General features: G+C 32.1%; 2 protein-coding genes across 3 annotated transcripts; one reads left to right on the forward strand and one right to left on the reverse strand.

Annotated features, from left to right (window-relative positions):
- LOC133304095 (uncharacterized) lies at positions 1–3,117 on the forward strand. 2 transcript variants are annotated; one of them, XM_061504068.1, is made up of 6 exons: positions 1–103; positions 425–485; positions 1,111–1,198; positions 2,315–2,394; positions 2,517–2,814; positions 3,066–3,117. In XM_061504068.1, the coding sequence occupies exons 1-5, from the start codon at positions 46–48 to the stop codon at positions 2,776–2,778; spliced, it is 549 nt and encodes a 182-aa protein (XP_061360052.1). In that variant the 5' UTR covers positions 1–45; the 3' UTR covers positions 2,779–2,814; positions 3,066–3,117. The 2 variants fall into 2 exon arrangements, with proteins under 2 accessions (XP_061360052.1, XP_061360053.1); XM_061504069.1 differs by lacking the exon at positions 3,066–3,117 and having other exon boundaries at positions 94–103; positions 422–485; positions 2,517–3,003.
- An 874-nt stretch (positions 3,118–3,991) lies between these two features.
- Positions 3,992–9,583, reverse strand: LOC133304094 (uncharacterized). Its single transcript, XM_061504067.1, has 7 exons — positions 9,082–9,583; positions 8,417–8,691; positions 7,996–8,063; positions 6,045–7,701; positions 5,795–5,931; positions 5,513–5,696; positions 3,992–5,173 (listed from the first exon to the last, which is right to left on the reverse strand). The coding sequence occupies exons 2-7, from the start codon at positions 8,565–8,567 to the stop codon at positions 4,539–4,541; spliced, it is 2,832 nt and encodes a 943-aa protein (XP_061360051.1). The 5' UTR covers positions 8,568–8,691; positions 9,082–9,583; the 3' UTR covers positions 3,992–4,538.
- Positions 9,584–21,577: the final 11,994 nt, after the last annotated feature.

The following is a 21,577-nucleotide window of genomic DNA, read 5'->3' on the forward strand; positions in this document are numbered from 1 at the left end:
GCTCTTTTGTAATATTTTATGAAACCTTAAAAAAAATGAAATCGTATGACTGAAATGTTCGATGATACAGTTGTTGCTTTTGATTTTGCGTCTGGTCCTGCAGGTTTGTGCTCTCTCTCTCTCTCTCACTCACTCTCTCACGTTGATTTGAATCATTCGGGTATTCAAAATCAAATTAGAGATTGAAAGATTGTGCAGGCACAGTCATATGTGTGTGTGTAAGTATATTGTTTGGAATTGTTAAATTTGGGAAATAGAATCATTGTCTTGTATTGTATGTAATGGCAAATTTATTCTGTAGAGACTAGAGTAGTGCATCGCAAGCTTGAATAACTGAATTGTCATTGTTTATAAACTAGACTTTAGTTACTTGAATTACTCACACTTGGCATCCAAATGTGAATTCTTGTTAGCGGGTCAGCAGAAAGCCAACTGAGATCCCGCTCTGCTCTAGCCGAGGTGCCCTTGGGCCATCACATTCTGTTGTGAGCATCTAACTTATTGTATTTATTTTTTCTTAGTGGTTTGGGCTTGGGCCTTAGGGTTTTTCTAACAGAGTGACTGTGAAATGAATATAGTTCAGACAATCTGGATGTATCTTACATTGAATAAATCAGGATAAATTAGTCTGTCGATTTCTCTCTTCCCTTTCTCTTTTCGTTTTTCAAATTGTGTGTGTCGATTTCCAACAACATGAACCTCTTCAACTCACATAATGGAACCCATAGCAATTAAATTTTCTTTCGGATATGCTGTTCTTGATTAAAAAAAAAAAAAAGGAAGCTGAAGCACTTGAAAATTTTTCTAGTTAGATTTTTGTACCTCTGAAAAGAAGAAGTTTTATAGTGTGAAGAGGCTGCCTCAAATATTACATCCGAACATAATAGCATATATTTTTTTGTATAACCTTTTAAAAAATCTAGCTCTAAATTTCTCTGACTCTAGTTATTGGAATTATAAAATTTAAGGCCTGGTTGAATTGGGGAATATATTATATATGTTAGACTAGGACAATGAGGGTCTAATAATTTCTCTAAGCATATTATGTTGTCGGATATTTAGAATATATTGGTACGAGTGTATACTAATTGTTCTCTTCAATTTATCAAGGCACAAAGAGCTTGAGATGAGTGTTAAGGAAACATCAAAGAAAACTGGTGCTTCTCAAATTGTTAAGCTGGACACTGCATTGAAATTGGTAAACATTAGGGTTTATGTATTTTGTGCTTGTAATTGCTATGAAATTGATGTGCATTCATACAGGGTATTAACTTACGGTAAAGAATGTTCTACTAAATGTGTTTGCTAAGTTTGCGGTGAGTACAAATTAACAAAGTAATTTGTATTCTAGAAAGTGATTTCCACATTTCTTTTGATTTATATGTTTTTGGCAAGAAAGTGTTGTTTCATGTAAAGTTAAGAAGATATTCTAGAAGCGCACATTTCAAGAAAAACGGAGGATTCTTGAAAATCTGTTTGAACTTTGAATACTATGCAAAACTTGCTTCCCAGCGTCTTCCAAGTTCCAGCTTATGATGTTCTATTTTATAATAAGAATTGTTTTCTTTTCCATAGTTTTGTTTTACATTAAGATATTATAATAAAATCTAATTCATATTATATGAAAAGAACTGTTTTCGTTACCTTAATGCAGTATTTTATCATCAGATATTCAGGTTATTCACGATTAGTTTTTATTTATTTACTGGTGTTTTTCAAATTGGCAACCATACTCTAACTTGTATAGATAGCTAAAATTATATATATGCTATAAAAGAACAAGGCATTGCTACTACCCACGAATATTCACATAGGCTCATGAGTCATGCATGACTCTTGAGAAATTTTTTGAAAGAAATATGAACCAATCTGTGGTTTATTTGGATTTGTAATTTTATTCTTTATCTATATTCCCACCCTCATCCTCAGAAAAAGGAGCATGAAACAATAAAAGAAATGTTTACATCCAAATCTTGTCACAAACTGGGGTGATTGGAAAACTCTCTTGTCTCCAAATTCCTTTTTGCTCAAAGTTTTTATTTTTCATATTTTAGTGGGATAAGACGGAAGCGAACCGGAGCAGTGGTAAAGTTGTTCTTTCATGACTGAAAGGTCATGGGTTCGAATCCAGAAAACAGTCTCTTTGCAATTATGCAAGGGTAAGACTGCGTAAAAGGATTGCCTCCACCCCACACTCGCTAGTCGGGTTTAACGGGGAGTGGTTTTAGTGGGATAAGCTAGTTGGAATTTTATGAAAATATTGTGAATTTTTTGGTGGTGCTGGTAGTTACTTGTCAACCGTTCTAATTAGCAGGCTGAAGTATGGGTAAATAATATGAGTAAGGGTGCAGATGATGAAACAACAAATGTAGATATAGAGAGTCGATCTTCTAGGTCAGTATAACCACTACCATTTTATGTTACCCTTTGACTTCTGCAAATCTATATGATGCACCTAGTTGTCTTCCATGTTACCTATTGTTCCCGATAAGTTGTACTATTACATGTCTTGGTAGGCTTGGTCTAGGTGCAAAAGTTTCACGCCAATCCAAAGTTGGTCCTTCAAATGACCCTGTTGAAAGGAAATTGCATGCCAAATTAAATGCTGAAAAAAGAAAAGCAGCCAATATTGCTAAAGAGTCTACCACAATTGCAAGAGATGTTTTAGATGACGATGAAGACCATGAAGATGTTGAAAGCAGAACTAGTGCATTTGCCAAGAGGAAGGCAACAGTTCCTTTGACCTCAAGTATACTGGGAAATAAGAAGCAGAAGTGACATCTACTAATATGAGTTGTTTTTACTTTTAAGTCTGTAAGTTATATCATCTATTTTGCATTTGCCTTGTTGGCATGTTGATTTCAACCAAATGTAATACATTGTTTTTAATAATATCATTAGGCATTTCATGGAACGTAGTTATACACTTGAGTAAAATAGATAAATGTAACTAGCTTATAGCCTACCCTATTGGCATCTAACTTACCTTAGGATTTACTTGTATGTGGGATTGATTCTGGTCTTAGTGCCCACATTTTGACTTTCTTTCTTACTTTCGTCTACAGGTCCTAAGGATCTTCATTGTAACAAGAAAAAAGGGAACAATGTTCAGAGGGAAATGTAGTTTAGTATATATTCGTTTTGTTTGACATATTAGCATTTGAGCATATACTCTTTTACTAACTAATACTAATTTTAGCAAAGGATTGGTGTCTCTTGTTGGGGACATACATTTGTAGTGTAGATTGGTAACTCAGGTTATGGGATCATTCCTCCTTGTCTGTCTGCAGTTCATTACATATTGTGAGCGCTATTGTGAATGGAAAAATACTTTCATAGACTTAATCTGTAATTTATGTAAACTAAGTACATATTGACATTATTATTTTATATTAAATAACTGGTTGAACATTAAATGATGACTAGTACAACTTTTACTTTTACAACAATGATGCATCAATTTATAATTAGCTAGTCTATATAACTTGTGTAAATCAAGTCTATGTAAGTATTTTTGGTTGAGTGCGTCATTTTGATTGATGGCTCAATCTGATGACAAGAAGAACATGTTTGTAAAAGTTCCAATTACTCGGGGATCTAAATGAGTGACTTGAAGCATTAGAAGAGAGCTGACTTCATCAATAGTATATATTTGGAACATATATAATTATAACATTCATTTTGTAATTCCTCAAACAATTTGGAATATATATACTCCTAAAATATGCAAAATGATATAGAAGCATTCTTATTTAAATTAAATGTTCTGACCACAGTAATTTATAAAATTATACTGGACAAGTTGACTTGTTAACTCAACTTTATAAATTTAATAAGCGAAACTCAGTTAAATAGCAATAAAATATTAAGGCGAATTTTATTTGTTGATAATTGCAATAGATTTGAAATTATCACGTATTAAATTGCAATAAATTTAATAAGTGACATTCTTATTGTCACGTATTATTCATATTTCTGCTTAGTCCTTCCTACACCAAGCTGAGTTCACACTTCATTATTTCCAAACTTTGTGAATACAATAGGTTAACCAAAAAAACAAATATACAAGAAGTAAGGATGATATCAAACGAAATTATAACACACCAGCTAAGGTGATCAGCAAATCAAACTTTACAAAATCTACAATCAAAACACCTCTAGCCCTCCCTGGGTGAAGTGAGTCACACACTGAATAAAACTGTTGCTTTGTCTGTTTGTCATTGTAAACAAAGCCTAGTTTTGTGCTTTTGCAAGAAGCATTTACAACTGGCTTCCTATTTACTTCTTGTGGCTTGTGGTTCCTTATTTGAGTATCCTCATTCACAGTATACTATCCAATATCAGAATAGTCAGGTATGGTGAAAAGAAATAGTACCAAGGTCCAAGGATGCTTTAAAGAAGTTTGTAACTCTTCAGTATTCTTCCTGATCAATTTCCATTCCCCTGCATGATATATAACTTCATTACTTCCCTTCCACCTCCTCACACAAAGGAACTTGTTTAAAAGGTTGCATGAGCAAAAAGCAGTGAGTTGTCTTTTACAAGTTGATGTTGCTCTCACTGTCCTTCAGTTCACATTGAAGCACAGAACAATTACTTTCTGGGCTGTCACTTGCAAGGCTCAATATTGTATCTTCCATCAGTTCTGCAAGAATGGACTCCCCCATTTCAAAACCAATTGTTTCAGCATCAAGTCGAAGGTCCATCCATGTTCCACTTCTTGCCATGTCTTTCCTAACAATTTGCTCCAAAGCATGTGGTGGGGGCAAGGGAAGGACATGCCAGCACACTCCTTCCCAAACCTTGAGAATAACCTTTTTCATATTTGGAGTTGGCCTTATGCTAGGATTTACAAATGATACCCAAGGTGAGACCCCAAAGTAATGCCAACAAACCTCCATGAGAATTTCGTTGATACAGTCGAATAGGAGCTTCTGATCATGGCAAAGCAGGTTAGAGAAGTACTCTACCTGATCAAACAAGGAAGGATCTAGTATCTTGTCTGAGGAAAGGCATTTCATCAACAATTGATCTCCAGTCAAGCCAGAGGCATGCAAGACAGCTTTAATGTAGTCATATATCAATCCATTTTCTTCGAGACAATGGTTTCCTCTATCAAATTGATCCACAGGCGACAAGTCGTATTCTTCAAATTGAATTTGCAGTGATTGTACTGGTAATTTAACAGAAAATCATGAATGAATGTGTTGCCAGATTATATTGTTTGTGATAAGCAAAAAGGGTTAGTTGGTCCCTCAAAAACGGTTCCAACTTTTGTTTATCTGAACAGAATAGAAGGGACAATAATATGAAACCAAACAAATATCTTAAAACTATTTCTCGATCGATTTCTGGATAATGCTTGTTTTATTTCTACTATTAGTTTAGAGCTTAGAGACAGTAGAACTACTTGAAACATGAAGTTTCTGGATCTAGTTTTTAAAAGTATGGTTTTAACTTTTAGGAACGTAGCCAGATAGGCTCCTCAAGGTTCTAGTGCAGGAATGCTCACCAGGTTTACATCTGGAGTACTCAGGGCTGAAGTCATCGTCTGAGAATGATGTATCGAGAACAGAAACCGGACTTGGTCGCCCAGATACATTGGTATGACTTTCTAGCTCTTCAATTTTCTTAGTGAAGGAAGAGTGAGAAGGGGGTGAAAGTATAGATGATGGTTGGTTCTCTTCTGTTATGTCCTGTAAAATAAACAAATGATAGTTTAGAGTTAAGATAAAATCTTACAGGTATAGGGGCTTTCCAAGAAATCTTGAGGAGTCCTTTTATATGACATTACCGGATTCAAACCTTCAGAACATCTTGCACCATCAGGAATTTCTGAGATATCATGATTTTGGTCCTTTCCAGTGATGAAGCCATTGGGATCCGGGGATGATTCCAAAACACTAATCTCTTTAGTAAATTCTACACTATCTGCACAATAAGAAAGGACAAATGAACTAATATATATGAAGACACACACACATACACACACCAAAGTTTAGCATAGCATCTATAACTTAAATCATGTACTTTGAACATGGTACCTTCAGTAACTATCTCATCTCCAACTGAATTACAGGCTTCTGCTGTATCCACATGACCAAGATCATGTGAGAAATTAGATTCTGACTTGATTTCTTGTACTTTATTATTAGAGCTTTCATCACAAATGCTAGTCTGCTTCGCTGAATTGTTTGTTTCCTGATCTGGATGACCAATAAAAGTTGCTTGTTTGGGAGACAAATTATCCTCATTAACCTCCCAAGTTTTATCTGAAGTAGAAAGTCTTGCCTGAGCAGTCACAAAATTATGCTCCAAATCCCTTCCAGGACTTCCAAGAGGAGAGAAGTTGTACTCAGGAAGAGATAGTATCCTCCCAAGGGATTTTGGAATCTGCCTGCTTGAAATGTCCGGGTTCTCATCTCCATTATCTATCATCTCACACAGATGTTTCTTAGCCTCAATATATATGTTAGAAACCCTTTGTTTGGGAGTACCACTTTCATGTTCCACATTCAATTCAGATTCTTTCAATGTACCAGTCTTGTTTCCTTTCATAACATCAGACATAGGTCTTGCAATTTTTTCAATGAAGAAATGGTCTTTATTAGGAGATCGCATTCCAAAATTATCTTTACCAATGGCTTTGCCTACTGGCCCCTTATTTTTCAGTTCAGCCAAGAGTTTTCTTGAGATCCCATCAGGATTTCCATGTCTCTCCTTTCCCATAGCATGTTTTAATTTCCTTTTTATCTCTGTAAGAGAAAAATGCGAACTAGCTTTCACAGAAGGACCTTTATAATGGACAATATCATGAGAATCTGGCGATGAGGCAAACTTGTTTTCACTTTCAGAATTTTGCATGCTCGTTAGCACAGGTTTCAGAATGACAATTCTATTTGAAAACTCAGTTTTCCCATTTTCATTTGTTGGACATTTTGATTGAGACTTTACCTTTTTCCTGAAAAAGTTAAGATGCTTGCGGTTGACAATCTCCCTAGTTTGTTTCAGATTGCCAGGGTCTTGTTCAGAGAAGTTGGAGCCAGTAACTGAACCATATTCTTTGTCACATGTCCCCTGAACATTCTCCAACTCCTGAATATATTTCAATAAGTGTGAATTTGGGTCTTGTAGAAGTCTAAGAAACAATTCCTTATCTGAGCTTATAACCTGAAGTGCTTCCATGAGTTCATGTGAGCAAAGGAATTTTCTATTCTCTGCCGGATCTTTCCCATTTAATATCATCTGATTCACAAATTCATGGATTGCATCTCTTGCAAGGTTTTCAGAAATAGTGTGCTTTTGGTTTGATTCTGCATAAACTTTGCCATCATTGTCAGGTATCATAGAACAAGCACCTTTCATATGACAAAAATCTTCCATTATCTTGTCCAAATTAAGAGTATCTTTTGACTGTTGCCTTGAATGCTGATTATTTGAGAATTCAGATTTCAAGGTTGCATCCAAATTCAAATCACAGGTGTCCATATCCCGGCTTTTCTTGCGAGATTTTTTTTTTCTTTTGGAATCTGTCTTCCGGGGGTCTTCACCCCCTAATCTGGATTGCTTTGATTCTACTTCAGCATTACCTTGATCCTTTATTTCATCCTGGTCATTGCACATCTCTTCTTCTATAAGTTTCTTCACACTAAGCTTATCAGCATCAGTTGTCACTGTTAGTCTCTTATACTCTCCTCTGTCCTGAAACATAGATGATATAGTAATATCAACAAATGACTAGGCATACTGTTAGCACATAGTGGATAACCAAATGTTAGTTGTGCTCTAGAATTTTGTCAATTTTCATATAACGAAATGTTTGGAAAATGGAAACCGATTAATTCTAGAAAATAATTTTATTTTCAAAAGCTCTGTAAAGAAGCTGCCAAAAAAAATGTTTTTTTTGACAAATAAGCTAATCCAAGCATGCACTAAGTTTCAAACTTCAAATTGGAAGAAAGAAAAAAGTTCAAGATTTGCATAGGGAAGTCTTACAAAATCGCCTTGATATTCTTCATCCAAATTACTCAACATCTCAAACTTGTTCTTAGTAAGTACAGCACCTGTAGAAAAAAAAAATGAAATTCAATGATTATTCTGATTCTTTTTCATGAATACAGCACAGCTGGGTCACAAAATATTCCATACACAAAAAAAGCGTATTATGATGAAAATTTAAAACTCAAAATTTTGTAAAACGTTGATTGATAAGCAGACATCACTCATGGCACCCAGAAAAGATATGTGAAGTAGCACAAATGTATACTCAAAAAATTTTTGCTCCAAATTATTTAGCATAAACACATTTTGTTATATATTCAGCACATAGACACTCCTTTTGGATATATAGATATATGCACGTGAGCCAAGTTGTTAATTTTGGAAGGACAAATTTAGATGTTGAAACATTTCTTACCAACAGCATGCTTGCTGCTGTGCCTCTTATCTGCAATCAACTTCCGAGTAAAGCGACCATGGCGAAAATCAAACATACTAATAAAACCCCACATACAACCTGACTGATCTTTCTCATACTGCGTAGGGAATCTTTGAGACCTCTTTCCCATAATGATTGCCACAGTTGACTTCCTTCTTTCCTCTTTCCCTTCCCTCAGGGTGCTAATAAGGTAATCTTGGCCTTATGCTGCTTATGTTCATACAAAACTCCTCACAGGTATAGTCTTGTGCAACCTGATTGATGGACAAAAACATGAAGTGGACAAATGCAGTTAGAAGTCATGAACACACACATTATAACTCCCTGTTATGCCGCAAAATCATATTCTATGCACAACACCCTAACAACAAGACAAAGATGCACTATATATGTGCAGACCAAACTAATCTTTTCATGCTAACAAGTTTGTTTAAATCAACTCATGCTAGAAACCTAGTCACATGATTGAAGGGTTTAAACTCAGTCACACAGTTCATCATCTGAATCATCAACTCCCCAAGGCACAAAAAGTTGGGTTTCCACCGAAAATGGAAGAAGATTCAATTAAATTAAGTGGTTAGCAATTAAGGCATGTAAGGAAAACTGAAAATTTATAGGAAAATAAGATTGCTTGAACAAGGTACCTCTTATTCAGGACCTTTTTGACTCATCATGCTGAAGGAGTAGAAGGCAAAGATGCAGCTTGATGAGTCCACTCACAAAGCATGTAGGAATTCCAATTTCAGTCCCACAAGTTTCCCAACTGAGTGAAGCTCACGGGGACAATATAAGCTTCCTTTGGAAGAGAAGGTATCAATGCCTTCTTTCTTCATGCACAGGCCTTAGCTAGCTCAAGTTCCACAGAGAAAGAAGAAAATTCCTGTTATCCACTCTTCCCATCAAACAAAAGGTCGATTGAGATAACTAGCCACAGATTCACAGCTCTCTAATTCAGTGAATCACCCCTTTCTTCCAATAGAAAAGAAAAAGGTAAATGATAAAACGTAATGGAAAAGTTTGATAATCACACAAAAAAAGCTTCAGACACACAAAAGCTTGACCCCAACACTGTCAAATCAAAATTCAATAATCAAAAATTCAAGCAGAACTCCTTTAAGTTCTGCACAACAGAATCGATGAATGCAATCAATGGTGCATTTTAGTTCCCCAAGATATTCCTACCCAACTAGGAGTTACAACTCTTATACATCATTCTCACTGAAATTCCACCACAAAGAAGAAAAAAACAAACCAGAGTCTCAGTTTCACTAAATAGCCCCCAGCTCATTTTCACCAATACCCAGATGGTAAAAAAGAAAAAAATGCCTTGGGAAACACTATATTCTCACAGAACAGTGTTTTTGGAAGGTTGAAACTTGCAGCAACTTTTACCAGACAACAGACCCAAAAAGAAAAAGTCAAGACTTTTCCTATTGGGTATCTTTTTGACAGGCAAAAAGAGAAGAAAAATGCAAACTTGCACCGTCCCACGATTGTTTAACACGGAATTTTGATACGGGCAGCCATTAAAGACAGAGAAAAAGTGGCAGAAATAAGGTTAGAGAGAGAGAGAGAGAGATGGTGTTGAAGACAAGGTTAGGATTGTTGGAAAGTGAAAGCTGAGAGAACTTTTACAATGTTGTTGTTGGGATGACAGATGAAGAAGAATACGTGACAGTTGGGACAATATGTGTTTGTGTATATGAGAATCGATAATTCCTAAAATTTCACATAGATAATTTTTTGTCTTTTTTTTTTTTTGGTTAGCATTTTTTGTCTTTTTTTTTTCATATTATAAGCTACGGGGAAGATTATATTTATAATTTATTTTCGTTTATAATTTTTTATAATAATATCTTAATCGTTGATTTTCGTCAATCAACGGTTATCATTTATTGTGAATTAATAATTAATTAATAAATTTGATTTACGAAAATCTTAATCGTTGATTGACGGAAATCAACAGTTAAGATACAGTTATAAGAAGTTATAAATGGAAATAGATCGTAAGTATAATCTTGTCATATAAGTTATATGAAATTTTGTCTTGTATTAAAAATTGTAAATTATAAAGATAAAAGGAGGTTACACGTACTATCTTTTTTTTACTACTTCTTATTATTAAATTTTAACCGTTAATTTATGTCATCTAATGGTTATAATTTATGAGGTCATATTATTAATTAATTATTAATTTCTAATAAATTGTAACTGTTAAATTGACGAAAATCAATAATTAAAATTTGATAGTAAGAGATACTAAGAAAAAATATAACAAATATAAAATTTCAGTAAAAGAGAAATGTTTATATATAAGATAATTTATAAACTTAATTAACAAGTATCCATTCTTGTGGGTCCGCACACAGTTTTTGTATTGTGTTGTGTTGTACTCTTTGGAAGAAAATGTTACTTTGTCACCATTTTCTTTTATTTTTTTTCTCTTTCATATGCTGTTTTTTATTTTATCTTGCAGTCATCACCACACCACTCTAAAATTTGCATATACATACAAAAGTCCTCTATCCTTTGCTGACTTACTCTCTCTAACTCTAAACCTCGCTCTCGTGAAGAGGAGAGAGAAAGTGAGGTGGATTGACGTGTACGCCATTCTCAACCGAAACTGTGAGCTTTAATGCTTTATACTTTTTGGAGAGGGGGCACACTATGATTATCAAAGTAGAACAAGAATATATATATATATATATATATAGAGGTAGGATCCTTTGACACTGGTGTCAAATTTCAATTTTGACACCTCATCTGAGAGTCGTTAGATAAAAAAAGATCAATTGTGTCACATGCTTGCAAATCAGAGTCGTTGATCTTTTTTGATCTAACGGCTCTCAGATGAGGTGTCAAAATTGAAATTTGACACCGGTGTCAAAGGATCCTACCTCATATATATATATATATATATGGAGTAGGATATTCTTATACTGATGTAAGAGTTAGAAGTTTTACACTCAATCTTGACCATTGATCCACTTGTATCTAATGGCTCACATTACAAAAGAATTCGAGCCTTTAGATATAAGTAAAATCAATGGACAAAATTGAGAGTGTAACTTACACTAGTGTAAAATGATCCTGGCCTTATATATGGCGAGAGATCTTTTGACTCTAGAGTAAGATTTACAACTCTTACTTTCCATCTCAACCGTTGATTTCCGTCCATCTAATTGTTATTATTTATTTGAAATAAATAAATAATTAATTGTTATAGATAACCGATAGATGGACGAAAATCAATGGTTGAGATGAAGAGTAAGAGTTGTAAGTCTTACTGTAACATATCGAGCGCTGACGAGGGCGAGGAGTGATCGCCGGTGCAAAGAGGCACAGACAAGGAGCGGCTCCTGACAGGCTTCCAGCGAGGGGTTACATGCATGAATGAATCGAATCGACATCCGAAAGAGAGAGATTCCAAAGGCTGTGCAGGTATAAGGCTGCACAGTTTGGGATAGCTTATAAGAATTAATTGGTACTACCTGTACTAACAAGATGCATCTTCTTTTCTGTAGCCCGGAACGGAAGAACTCCACAGTTAAACGTGCTTGACTTGGAGCAATTCTGGATGGGAGACCTCATGGGAAGTTTTCCTGGGAAGTGTGCGAGTGAGGAAAAAGCACACTGAAAAGTCTCGTGTTAGTATGTGGGGATAGTCGTTGATTCTTGAAGCGGCCGAGCGTTACAAGTGGTATCAGAGCAGGGCCTCTCATCTAGTACGGTGTGGTTCGAGGACGAACCATGCGGAAGCTGTGGGCATGTAACATCCCGAGCGCTGAAGAGGGCGGGGAGTGATCGCCGGTGAAAAGAGGCACGGACAAGGAGCGGGACAGGCTTCCAGCGGGGGGTTACATGCATGAATGAATCGAATCGACACCCGAAAGAGAGGGATTCCAAAGGTTGTGCAGGTATAAGGCTGCACAGTTTGGGATAACTTATAAGAATTAATTGGTACTACCTATACTAACAAGATGCATCTTCTTTTCGGTAGCCCGGAACGGAAGAACTCCACAGTTAAGCGTGCTTGACTTGGAGCAATTCTGGATGGGTGACCTCCTGGGAAGTTTTCCCGGGAAGTGTGTGAGTGAGGAAAAAGCACACTGAAAAGTCTCGTGTTAGTATGTGGGGATAGTCGTTGATTCTTGAAGCGGCCGAGCGTTACACTTACTCTAGAGTCAAAAGATCTCTTCCCTATATATATATATATATATATATATATATATATATATATATATATGGGTTTTATAAGAGTTATGTTACAGGAAAAGTGATTGTGTAATGTTATTCGTTTTGCGTGCCGTAATTTCTTTTTCTTTTTTCTTCAAAAAGTGTGGGCCCCACAAAATGTTGTGTGTGTAGAAAAATTTGTTGTGTCATGTTAAATGACAAATGCAAATCCATATATATATATATATATATATATATATATAGGTATGATCTTTTGACATCAGTGTCAAATTTAAAATTTAACAACTCATCTGAAAGCCGTTAGATCAAAAAAGATCAATGGTATCACATGCTTACAAATCAGAGTCGTTGATTTTTTTTATTTAATGGCTCTGAGATGAGGTGTCAAATTTCAAATTTGACACTAGTGTCAAAGGATCCTACCTCGTATATATATATATATATGAGTTTCGATTTTCTCATGCGGTAGGAGAAATTTTTTTCATGTTATAGTCACATTTTATGTGAGGCCCATATTTATTAAAAAAGTAAAAGAAAATATTGCACGAAAATTGAAGGGTCACTAGTAGGAGAAAACAACTCTCCTATGACATGAGAAAATGTTTTCCCTATATATATATATATAAAAATAAATTATTTGACTCCAGAATAAGATTTATAAGTCTTATTCCTCATCTCAGCCATTGATTTCTGTCTATCCAATGGTTATAATTTAGGAAGTCATATTAATTAATTAATTATTAATTACATTACAAATGACAACCGTTGATTTCCGTCCTGAAGTCAAAAGAACCCTCCCCTGTGTGTGTTGCACGCAGTATCCTTTGATATTAGAGTAAAACTTAAAATTTTGACATTAAATCTTAATTGTTGATTTTCGTCAATCGACGGTTATTATTTATTGGAAATTAAATTTATTAATTAATTATTAGTTTTCAATAAATAATATATATATATATATATATATATATATATATATATATATATATATATATATATATATATATATTGGCATGATCCTTTGATATCGGAGTAAAACTTAAAAATTTGACCCAAAATCCTAATCGTTTATTTCGGTTAATCGACGGTTATTATTTATTGGGAATTAAACTTATTAATTAATTGTTAATTTTCAATAAATAATAATTATTGATTGGCAGAAATCAATTGTTAGGTTTTGGTGTCTATTTTAAAGTTTGACACCGGCATCAAAGAATCCTGGTAATCAAAGTTTGATTGGCATAAATCAATGATTCACTTTTCTACCGTCAATGTAGATAAATTATCTATATTGAGCCCAAAATAATGTCGTTTTGGACTATTTGTTGTAGAAACATTAAAATCATATTATATTTACAAAAAAATCATATTACTTTTATGATAATTGGTTCAAAATCAAATCAATGTTACAAAATATGTAAATTCTATCAAATCAAATCAATTTTGAAGAGAATAAAAGAATGCATTACACTTGTAAATTCTATCTTTCTATGAAAAGGTGCGTAATGGAGGTTTAATTGACTAAGCCACTTGACCATAATGTGTTTTTTTTTTTAATGACCATGATACTTTTTACCCAATAACTTTCGTCCTCATTATGATGATGATAATAGTAATGAAATTTTGAATTTTGAATTTTTCACGTGATGACAAAGCATTAAAGTAAAATTTAATAGAGTGATGAGATTATATTGAAACTAAATTAATTTTAAATATAGTCCAAAAAAATTGCATGTTTGAAAGAAAATAAAAGAATGCCTACACTTATCCTTCTATTAAAAAAAGAATGCATAATTGAGGTTTAATTGACTAAGCCACTTTTTTTTTCGAAGTGCACTGCTAAGCCACTTGACCATAATGCTTTTTACCCAATAACTTTCGTCTTCATTATTATGATGATAATGATGAAGTTTTGAATTTTGAATTTTTCGCATCACACTTCAAAAGCTTTAAAGCAAAATTTAATAGAGTAAAGTACTTCTCTATAGTTTGAGTTTATTAGTAATTATTACACAAATATCTTTTTTTATTATAAAAACTCTACATAAAACTTTATTTAGAAAAAATTGTAAATAACTCTCAGAATATTATTAAATTTTATAAATTTATTAACTATGTCGTTATCTCATTAAGCTTCAAAGTCAACTTTTATAAAGAACTAAAGACATGAGATGTGACATCATTCAGAAATATTTTTAGAAACGATACTTGCATTTTCCTAAATGTTATTTTTACCTTTATTTAACTTTATATATTATAAGATAAAAATATTTTACTATTGATTTGAACGATAATTTCATTATCTAAATGTTTGAAATATTAAATTAGTCACACCATAAAAATGCAATTTTCATGTAACACATTAGTCTCTATGCATATATTTAGAAGCAAAAACATTGGACTTTTCCCCGGGTTCAGCTAGCATACAATTGTTGAGTTATGCTTAAATCAATATAATGATATATATTCATCAAACTATAAAGAATTCAACTCGACAAATTCAGATTCAAGAGAGAGGATAAGTTCAGTATTGAAACTAGAATAAAAAACATACAGAATATTTAATACGAGTACACAACTCATCAATATATTGTTGTTTTATTTTATATGTTATATATATTTTTTTTTATCAAGAGCACGAGTTGGCTAATCATAATATAATATGATAGATTTTAATTTAATCTATGTATAAATTAATTAGAAGTTCTGGTTTACCAAAAAAAATAGAAGTTCTGACTCATAATTACGGCGTGCTTAAACCGTCAAATGTCATAATTAATTCAGTTTACTTAATACAACTAAACAAAAAAAATTACCTAAAGATTGGTCATTGATCATTCATTTCAGCTTTATATATATTTGAAAGTAAAATGTGTATTTTAAAATTAAAGTATAAATGATAGTTTTTGATAAAAAAAATAATAAAATAAATTCTTGCTTATTCATGATCTATTATTTCAGTATTTGTATTCTATAAAATTCTAAACTATTGACTTTTTTTTTTATCAAAGACATCAATGTAAATTCTTATAACATGAATCATGTCAATAAAATTTTGTACAATTTTAAAAATAATCAATATTTCATTTACTACTTCATGTTATCATAAAATATATTTTTTTTTAAAATATATATATAAATGAGAACTATTATATTAGATATTCACAAATGTATGATTTATTTCAAATTTGATAATGTATGATTTTAATTAATTCACTTTTTTTAATGTAAAAAGTAAAATGATCTCTACTAATCCACCTTCCCGGTGGTCTAGTCAAAGGTAAGCTACCTATGTCATGACTCATGACTATGAAATTGTTATTAATTTTTGTTGTAACTTAAGTTTAAGTAATTAATATAATAAAGATTTTAATATTTAATCGTACGTTTACTCACACATTAATTAATTATTAGATTGCAGAAAAGAACTTATAAATTATCACACCTCACATCCTATTAATTAACATTAGACTGCAAAAATGAACTCAAAAAAAATTAGGTAGAATGAAATTCTCAAACACACTGTCAAGTCTTTACATTTATTTCATTTGGTATGCAGGCTGCATAATGATAAATGAGCCGTTTATATTTGGAAGTTTAATTTCTTCCACAACCTAACCACCACTACAACACTAATTAAAATATTATGATCATATAATATTTTTTGCCCTTGAAATAAAATGCTGATTTTATTCTTTGAGCATATGATTCAAATAACACCAACTTTTTATAAATTGAAAATCATTTAAATCCTGATCAAATCCCTCCCCAAGCTGTTTTGTCTACATTTCAACTTTTATAAAGCCCAATGAATTGAATTATTAACTTTCCTTCAACACTCTTGATATATGTGTCTCTTTTTCATATAAATTTCATTTAACATCATTTCAAGTTGGAGAAAATCTCAAACAAACACACTGAGTCTAATTTGACATCTCCCATATTTCACATCTAAATAACGATTTTTATTAGTCGGATATAAATAAATTTAGAGTCATGAATATTTATTATTTATTAGGATTTTTAAATCTATTTTTATTTTTCTTGTAAACAAAGTGCTTAATAACTAATGTTGTGAAGAGAATATAGTGAAACATTGCTAGATATAACATATATTAGTTGAATCAGTTCTATTTTTTTTCTTTTCTCTCTTTTTCGGTCTGCGATTGTATGTGATTATTTAATTCCAACACGTAAAACCAACTTTGTTTCTATTGTAAAAGCATTTTTTTTTCATTTTTTATCGATTAAATAATTAATTCAATCGAGTTGGGCGGAATCATAAAAATTATAATTTTTTTACTAAATTTTTTAACACAATTATATATTAAAGACTAAAATTTAAGAATACAAAGCATCTCTTAATGCATGGTGGGACTTTATAGGTGTGAGGCATGCAGCTATATTTTGGATCCCAATGCTCTATGTCTGTGTAAGTGTAACATGTGAGGAGCAGTTGGGCCTTGAAATAGTTGAGTTGGGTCCACATGATCCCTTCCCTTCTCTTTTTCCTGCCCCCCAAACTCTGACGGTGATTTATTGTCCAATTCATGCCTCTATGAGACAAAAGGTATGCTCTCTGCACCATGTCATACACTGCACTGCAGTGGCACTTCAATTAATATTAGCGCCATGGTTTTCATAATTACAATAAAATCATTATTAAAAAAGAGGTAGGATACTCCTATTACTTATTTTTTCTACTACCACTCCACTACCACTTTAATTACCATTGGATTCAAAAGTTTTTTTTTTCTCTCTCTTCATTCAACTTTTCCTTTAATCCAATAGTAATTAAAGTGGTAGTGGAATGGTAGTAGAAAAAATAAGTAGTTAGAATATCCTAGCTCATTAAAAAAAGGGGTGCAAATTTTGTTCATTTTGTAGCTGTACTTTAGGAACAGTGATCAAAATGTTACATTTTTATCATACTGTCACGTGTACGTAATTTGTTACGACTGGTAGCAAATTACGTTCGCCAATGATTTTATGACACATGACATACTTTCGTAAGAAAAAACTGACTTGCCATAATTTGCTATCAATGGTAGTGAATTTGATCTGCAATATAATCACGTGTCACGAAATCATTGATCATGAAATTCGTTACTAGTAATAGCAAATTATGACACGTGACAGTCTGATAAAAAATACTGTTTGCGTGGCATTTGAATAAAAAATTTAACAAAAAATGGTACTTTATGTGATTCATCCATGGTTGTAATAAAAATGGGTTAAATAATTAATATTATAATAAAAAACTTTATATGCCACAAACACATATTCACCGAAATCTTTAGGCAGACCTTGATAAAAATGTCACAAACAAAGTATTTCTGCCTGCAAAAATCAGAAATACTTTTGCCATAATTATAATATCAAGAAGCAATCAATTCCGTGTCATGTATATTTTTTGTTCTTACATGTAGATTGTAGCAGTTGTATCAGATTTATGGAATCTATTGGAGCCATCAATACTGTTTTTGTTTTGAGCAATCACAAAAGGTTTCAAGGGTCGCATCTTTGGGACCACAGCCATGGAATCTAATGCTATATACCTAATGGATCATTAATTAAATACACTTATTGAATGCAACATATATGTTATGAAATAATGACATAGAGAAAGGGATTGGGTACCTTGTATATATAAATATATATTAAAAATTAGACTATAGTCCTTTTTCTCTCCCTAACACAGTCACATAGTGTGTGTGTGTGTGTGAGATAGAGGGATTTGAGCATAGCAGATTTGAGAAACAGTCTTTTCACATCTCTGGCTTGCCCTCAAAGGCATAAAATATAAATAAAAGGTAAGTGGGGGGTGGTGGGGTAGATGCATGACATATTGAGGACCACATTGAACTAAAAGAGGTACTCACTCCTAATTCAATCATTCATACCAAATTTTCAATCTTACATGCAAATAGATACAATTCATGGAGCCATTTTACCTTTCACAACTTAACTCTTGAATATGAAGCAAGAATTCTGGTAAAAAGTTGTTACTGCCTCTGCCTCAGAAAATGACCATTTCTGCATGGTTGTTCATGGGATTACGGTTATCAATAATCATTGATTAGTATTTGAATATATGTGTCATGTGCCACTTATTCTAGCTTTTCAATATAGGTAAAGTTATTTAACTCATTAAATATGATATAAAAATGTTTGGGAAAATTATATTTACAAACTTTTTATTTACAAACTCTTACAAACTACACTATGTCTGACCGGTAATACACTCGGTCAGACATAATGTAATTTGTAAGTTTATAAAAAAAAAAATTTATAAACGGATCTTTCTCAAAAAAATGTTATGCAATTATATTTTCCAGTCTTGTTAATCATAATATTTTATGAGTTTGAAATTTACTATTCTTTAATTAATCAATCAAAGCTACAATGTTACGTGTAACTGGCCTATTTCATTTTCATTAGAGCCCGTTTGTTTCTTCTAAAAAAATATATAAAAATTGTTGAAAATCGACAATCACAAATCGCAAACGACAAAGAGAAAAAAGAGAAATAATAGACACAATGATTTATCCTGGTTCACATAATTTAGGCTACGTCCAGTTTGTATGTACTATATTCACTTCACCGCCACTCGTTACAAGTCACTCGATTTATAAGAAAAATATAAATAAGATTAAAAAACTTTAATAGCATTGAGGTCCTTATCATCATATGAAGTATGGGCCATACCCAACAAAAATTCATTCTGTTAAGTGAAACTTGTTATGGAGTTAACTTGATATATCCTCCTTAATTAATTATACAACAAGTGCCACTTTAATTACAATTTTGAAAAATCATAATAGTGGGTAGGCTAACTCCAACTACTGCTTTTTAAGCATTGGATGCTCCCTCTTTTCCACCTGCTATGTCTTGAAAAGGGTTCTTAATCCACACGCTTTCTACAAAAATAATGTAAAAGAGAAGTTATTTAGATAGCCAACTTAGAAGCTGTGAAATCTTTTTAGTAAAAAGCGGAAGAAGTGTCGATAATGAACAATATACTTTCTAAAAATGCAAGTTTATATAAAGTTATATTTAAGGGTAAAGGATTTCTACCGATGAAGATAAGTTATCAGTAAGTCCAAAATGACGTCATTTTGGAACAGAAATCAAGATATTTTATAATTTTAATATATTGTAGGATTATATTAATCTTTATCATTATAATTTTTTAATTTTATAACTTCAAAACGACTTCATTTTGAGCTCACTGAAGATAACTTTATCTCCGGTGACTGGAGAAATACTTTTTGCACAATTATAGAAATAAGAATTTGAATTACTTAAATTTAAATGGAGTTATTTACACAATTATATACTGTTGCAGGAAGAAAGAAGAAAACATTACTTAAATTGATTCAATAATATAACATGGGTCATTGACCTAACTCAACTTACATAAAATGTAAATTAGATTGAGTTTGTGGGACATTGCATTGGGTTGGAAAACATTTCAACTCACAAGGTACACGGATGGGTAGTGGGTCGATAAAATTTTCACCCACTCAATTCAATCTACCACAATTTTCTAAAAAATTAATTTGACTTATTATTTAAAACTTTGCATGATTTTGAATCTAAATTCTAAAGTGAAATATGGTCCTTAAATTTAGTGTGAGTTAGTATTTGAAACTCGAGACAGAAAATAACTATGTTAACAAATATTTTAACAATATTGAAAACAAATTAACTTCGTGTGAGAGTCAAATAGATCAGTTGATCACAACAAGCATCTTCAAAAAATTGTTAATGAACCTGGATACTTTCAGGTTATACCAAAAAAAAAAAAAATAATAACAAAGTCAATAATTATATTAAGCACATGTGATTACATCTTTTTAATGGCTAATGTGATTTGTTGCTTATAACTTTTAGAACTTATTAGCTTATTTAAGTTTATTTTAAACTTATGTTAACATCATATAAGATATTCATACTACCACTTTTTTCTATTATCAATATAATAATTGTTAAATCAAATTTTTCAGCAACTTTTTTCTCTTTCTTCAACTCACTTTTTGCTAAAAAATTTAATGTAACGATAATTAAAGTGTAGTAAATTGATAATAGAAAAAATAATAATAATATGAATATTTTACCTTATATATATTTTTTCGGTAGACTCCTACCTCATATATTAATTGTAATTCAAATGTGTTATGTGCGGTGAATTTTTGGTTTCATATTTCGACATTTATGATGCCATAATTAGACAACATAAATTCATAAAATGGGGGTAAAGTATAAACATGGACATTGTGCACCAGACGACATTCCAGTTATGAATCATACATTTGAATTGCTAAGAGTGGAGGTGAAAAGAAAAATTAAATAAACTGAACTAACCTGTGAATCAATTTGTATTCAAAGAATTATATTTTTTAAAATCGGTTCTATCATTAAATTATTTTACCAATTTGGTCCCATATCAAGTTGACTCATACTAATTTTTAGAAGTCTGAAAAAAATTATACCAAACTGCGAATCAAACCAAACCGTATTACATTTTTCCAAGTTTTAGAACCAAACTATTATTGAAAATTGATGTGGTTTGACCCAACTGAATCACTATAGAAAATGGAACCAAAGCAAACCAAACTGTACACATCCCTACTGAAGGACAAAAAAAATGTAGAGATTCTTAATTTATTGGTTTATTATCCGATCGGAGTTGGCCTACCAGGAGACCTTTAGAAATTCAGCTAAAAACAAAGGGGGTGATGTTTACCATTACTTTGATTAAGATATTTAAGAAAGGAGCTAAATTAGAATTTTCCTAATGGCATCTAGTGCCGATGAACTCAACTTCTTTGTAATAATTTATTTTCTCTTTCTTAAATTATTATTGATAGTTTCTAAGATAATAATGATTATGCCTTTAGAGGAAAATAATATATAGTCGTTCGTGGCATATGCTCATTT

This window comes from Gastrolobium bilobum, unplaced genomic scaffold, assembly GCF_033153095.1.
Source record: "Gastrolobium bilobum isolate Gb01-03AN ecotype WA unplaced genomic scaffold, APGP_CSIRO_Gbil_v1 utg646, whole genome shotgun sequence".
Taxonomy (NCBI): Eukaryota; Viridiplantae; Streptophyta; class Magnoliopsida; order Fabales; family Fabaceae; genus Gastrolobium; species Gastrolobium bilobum.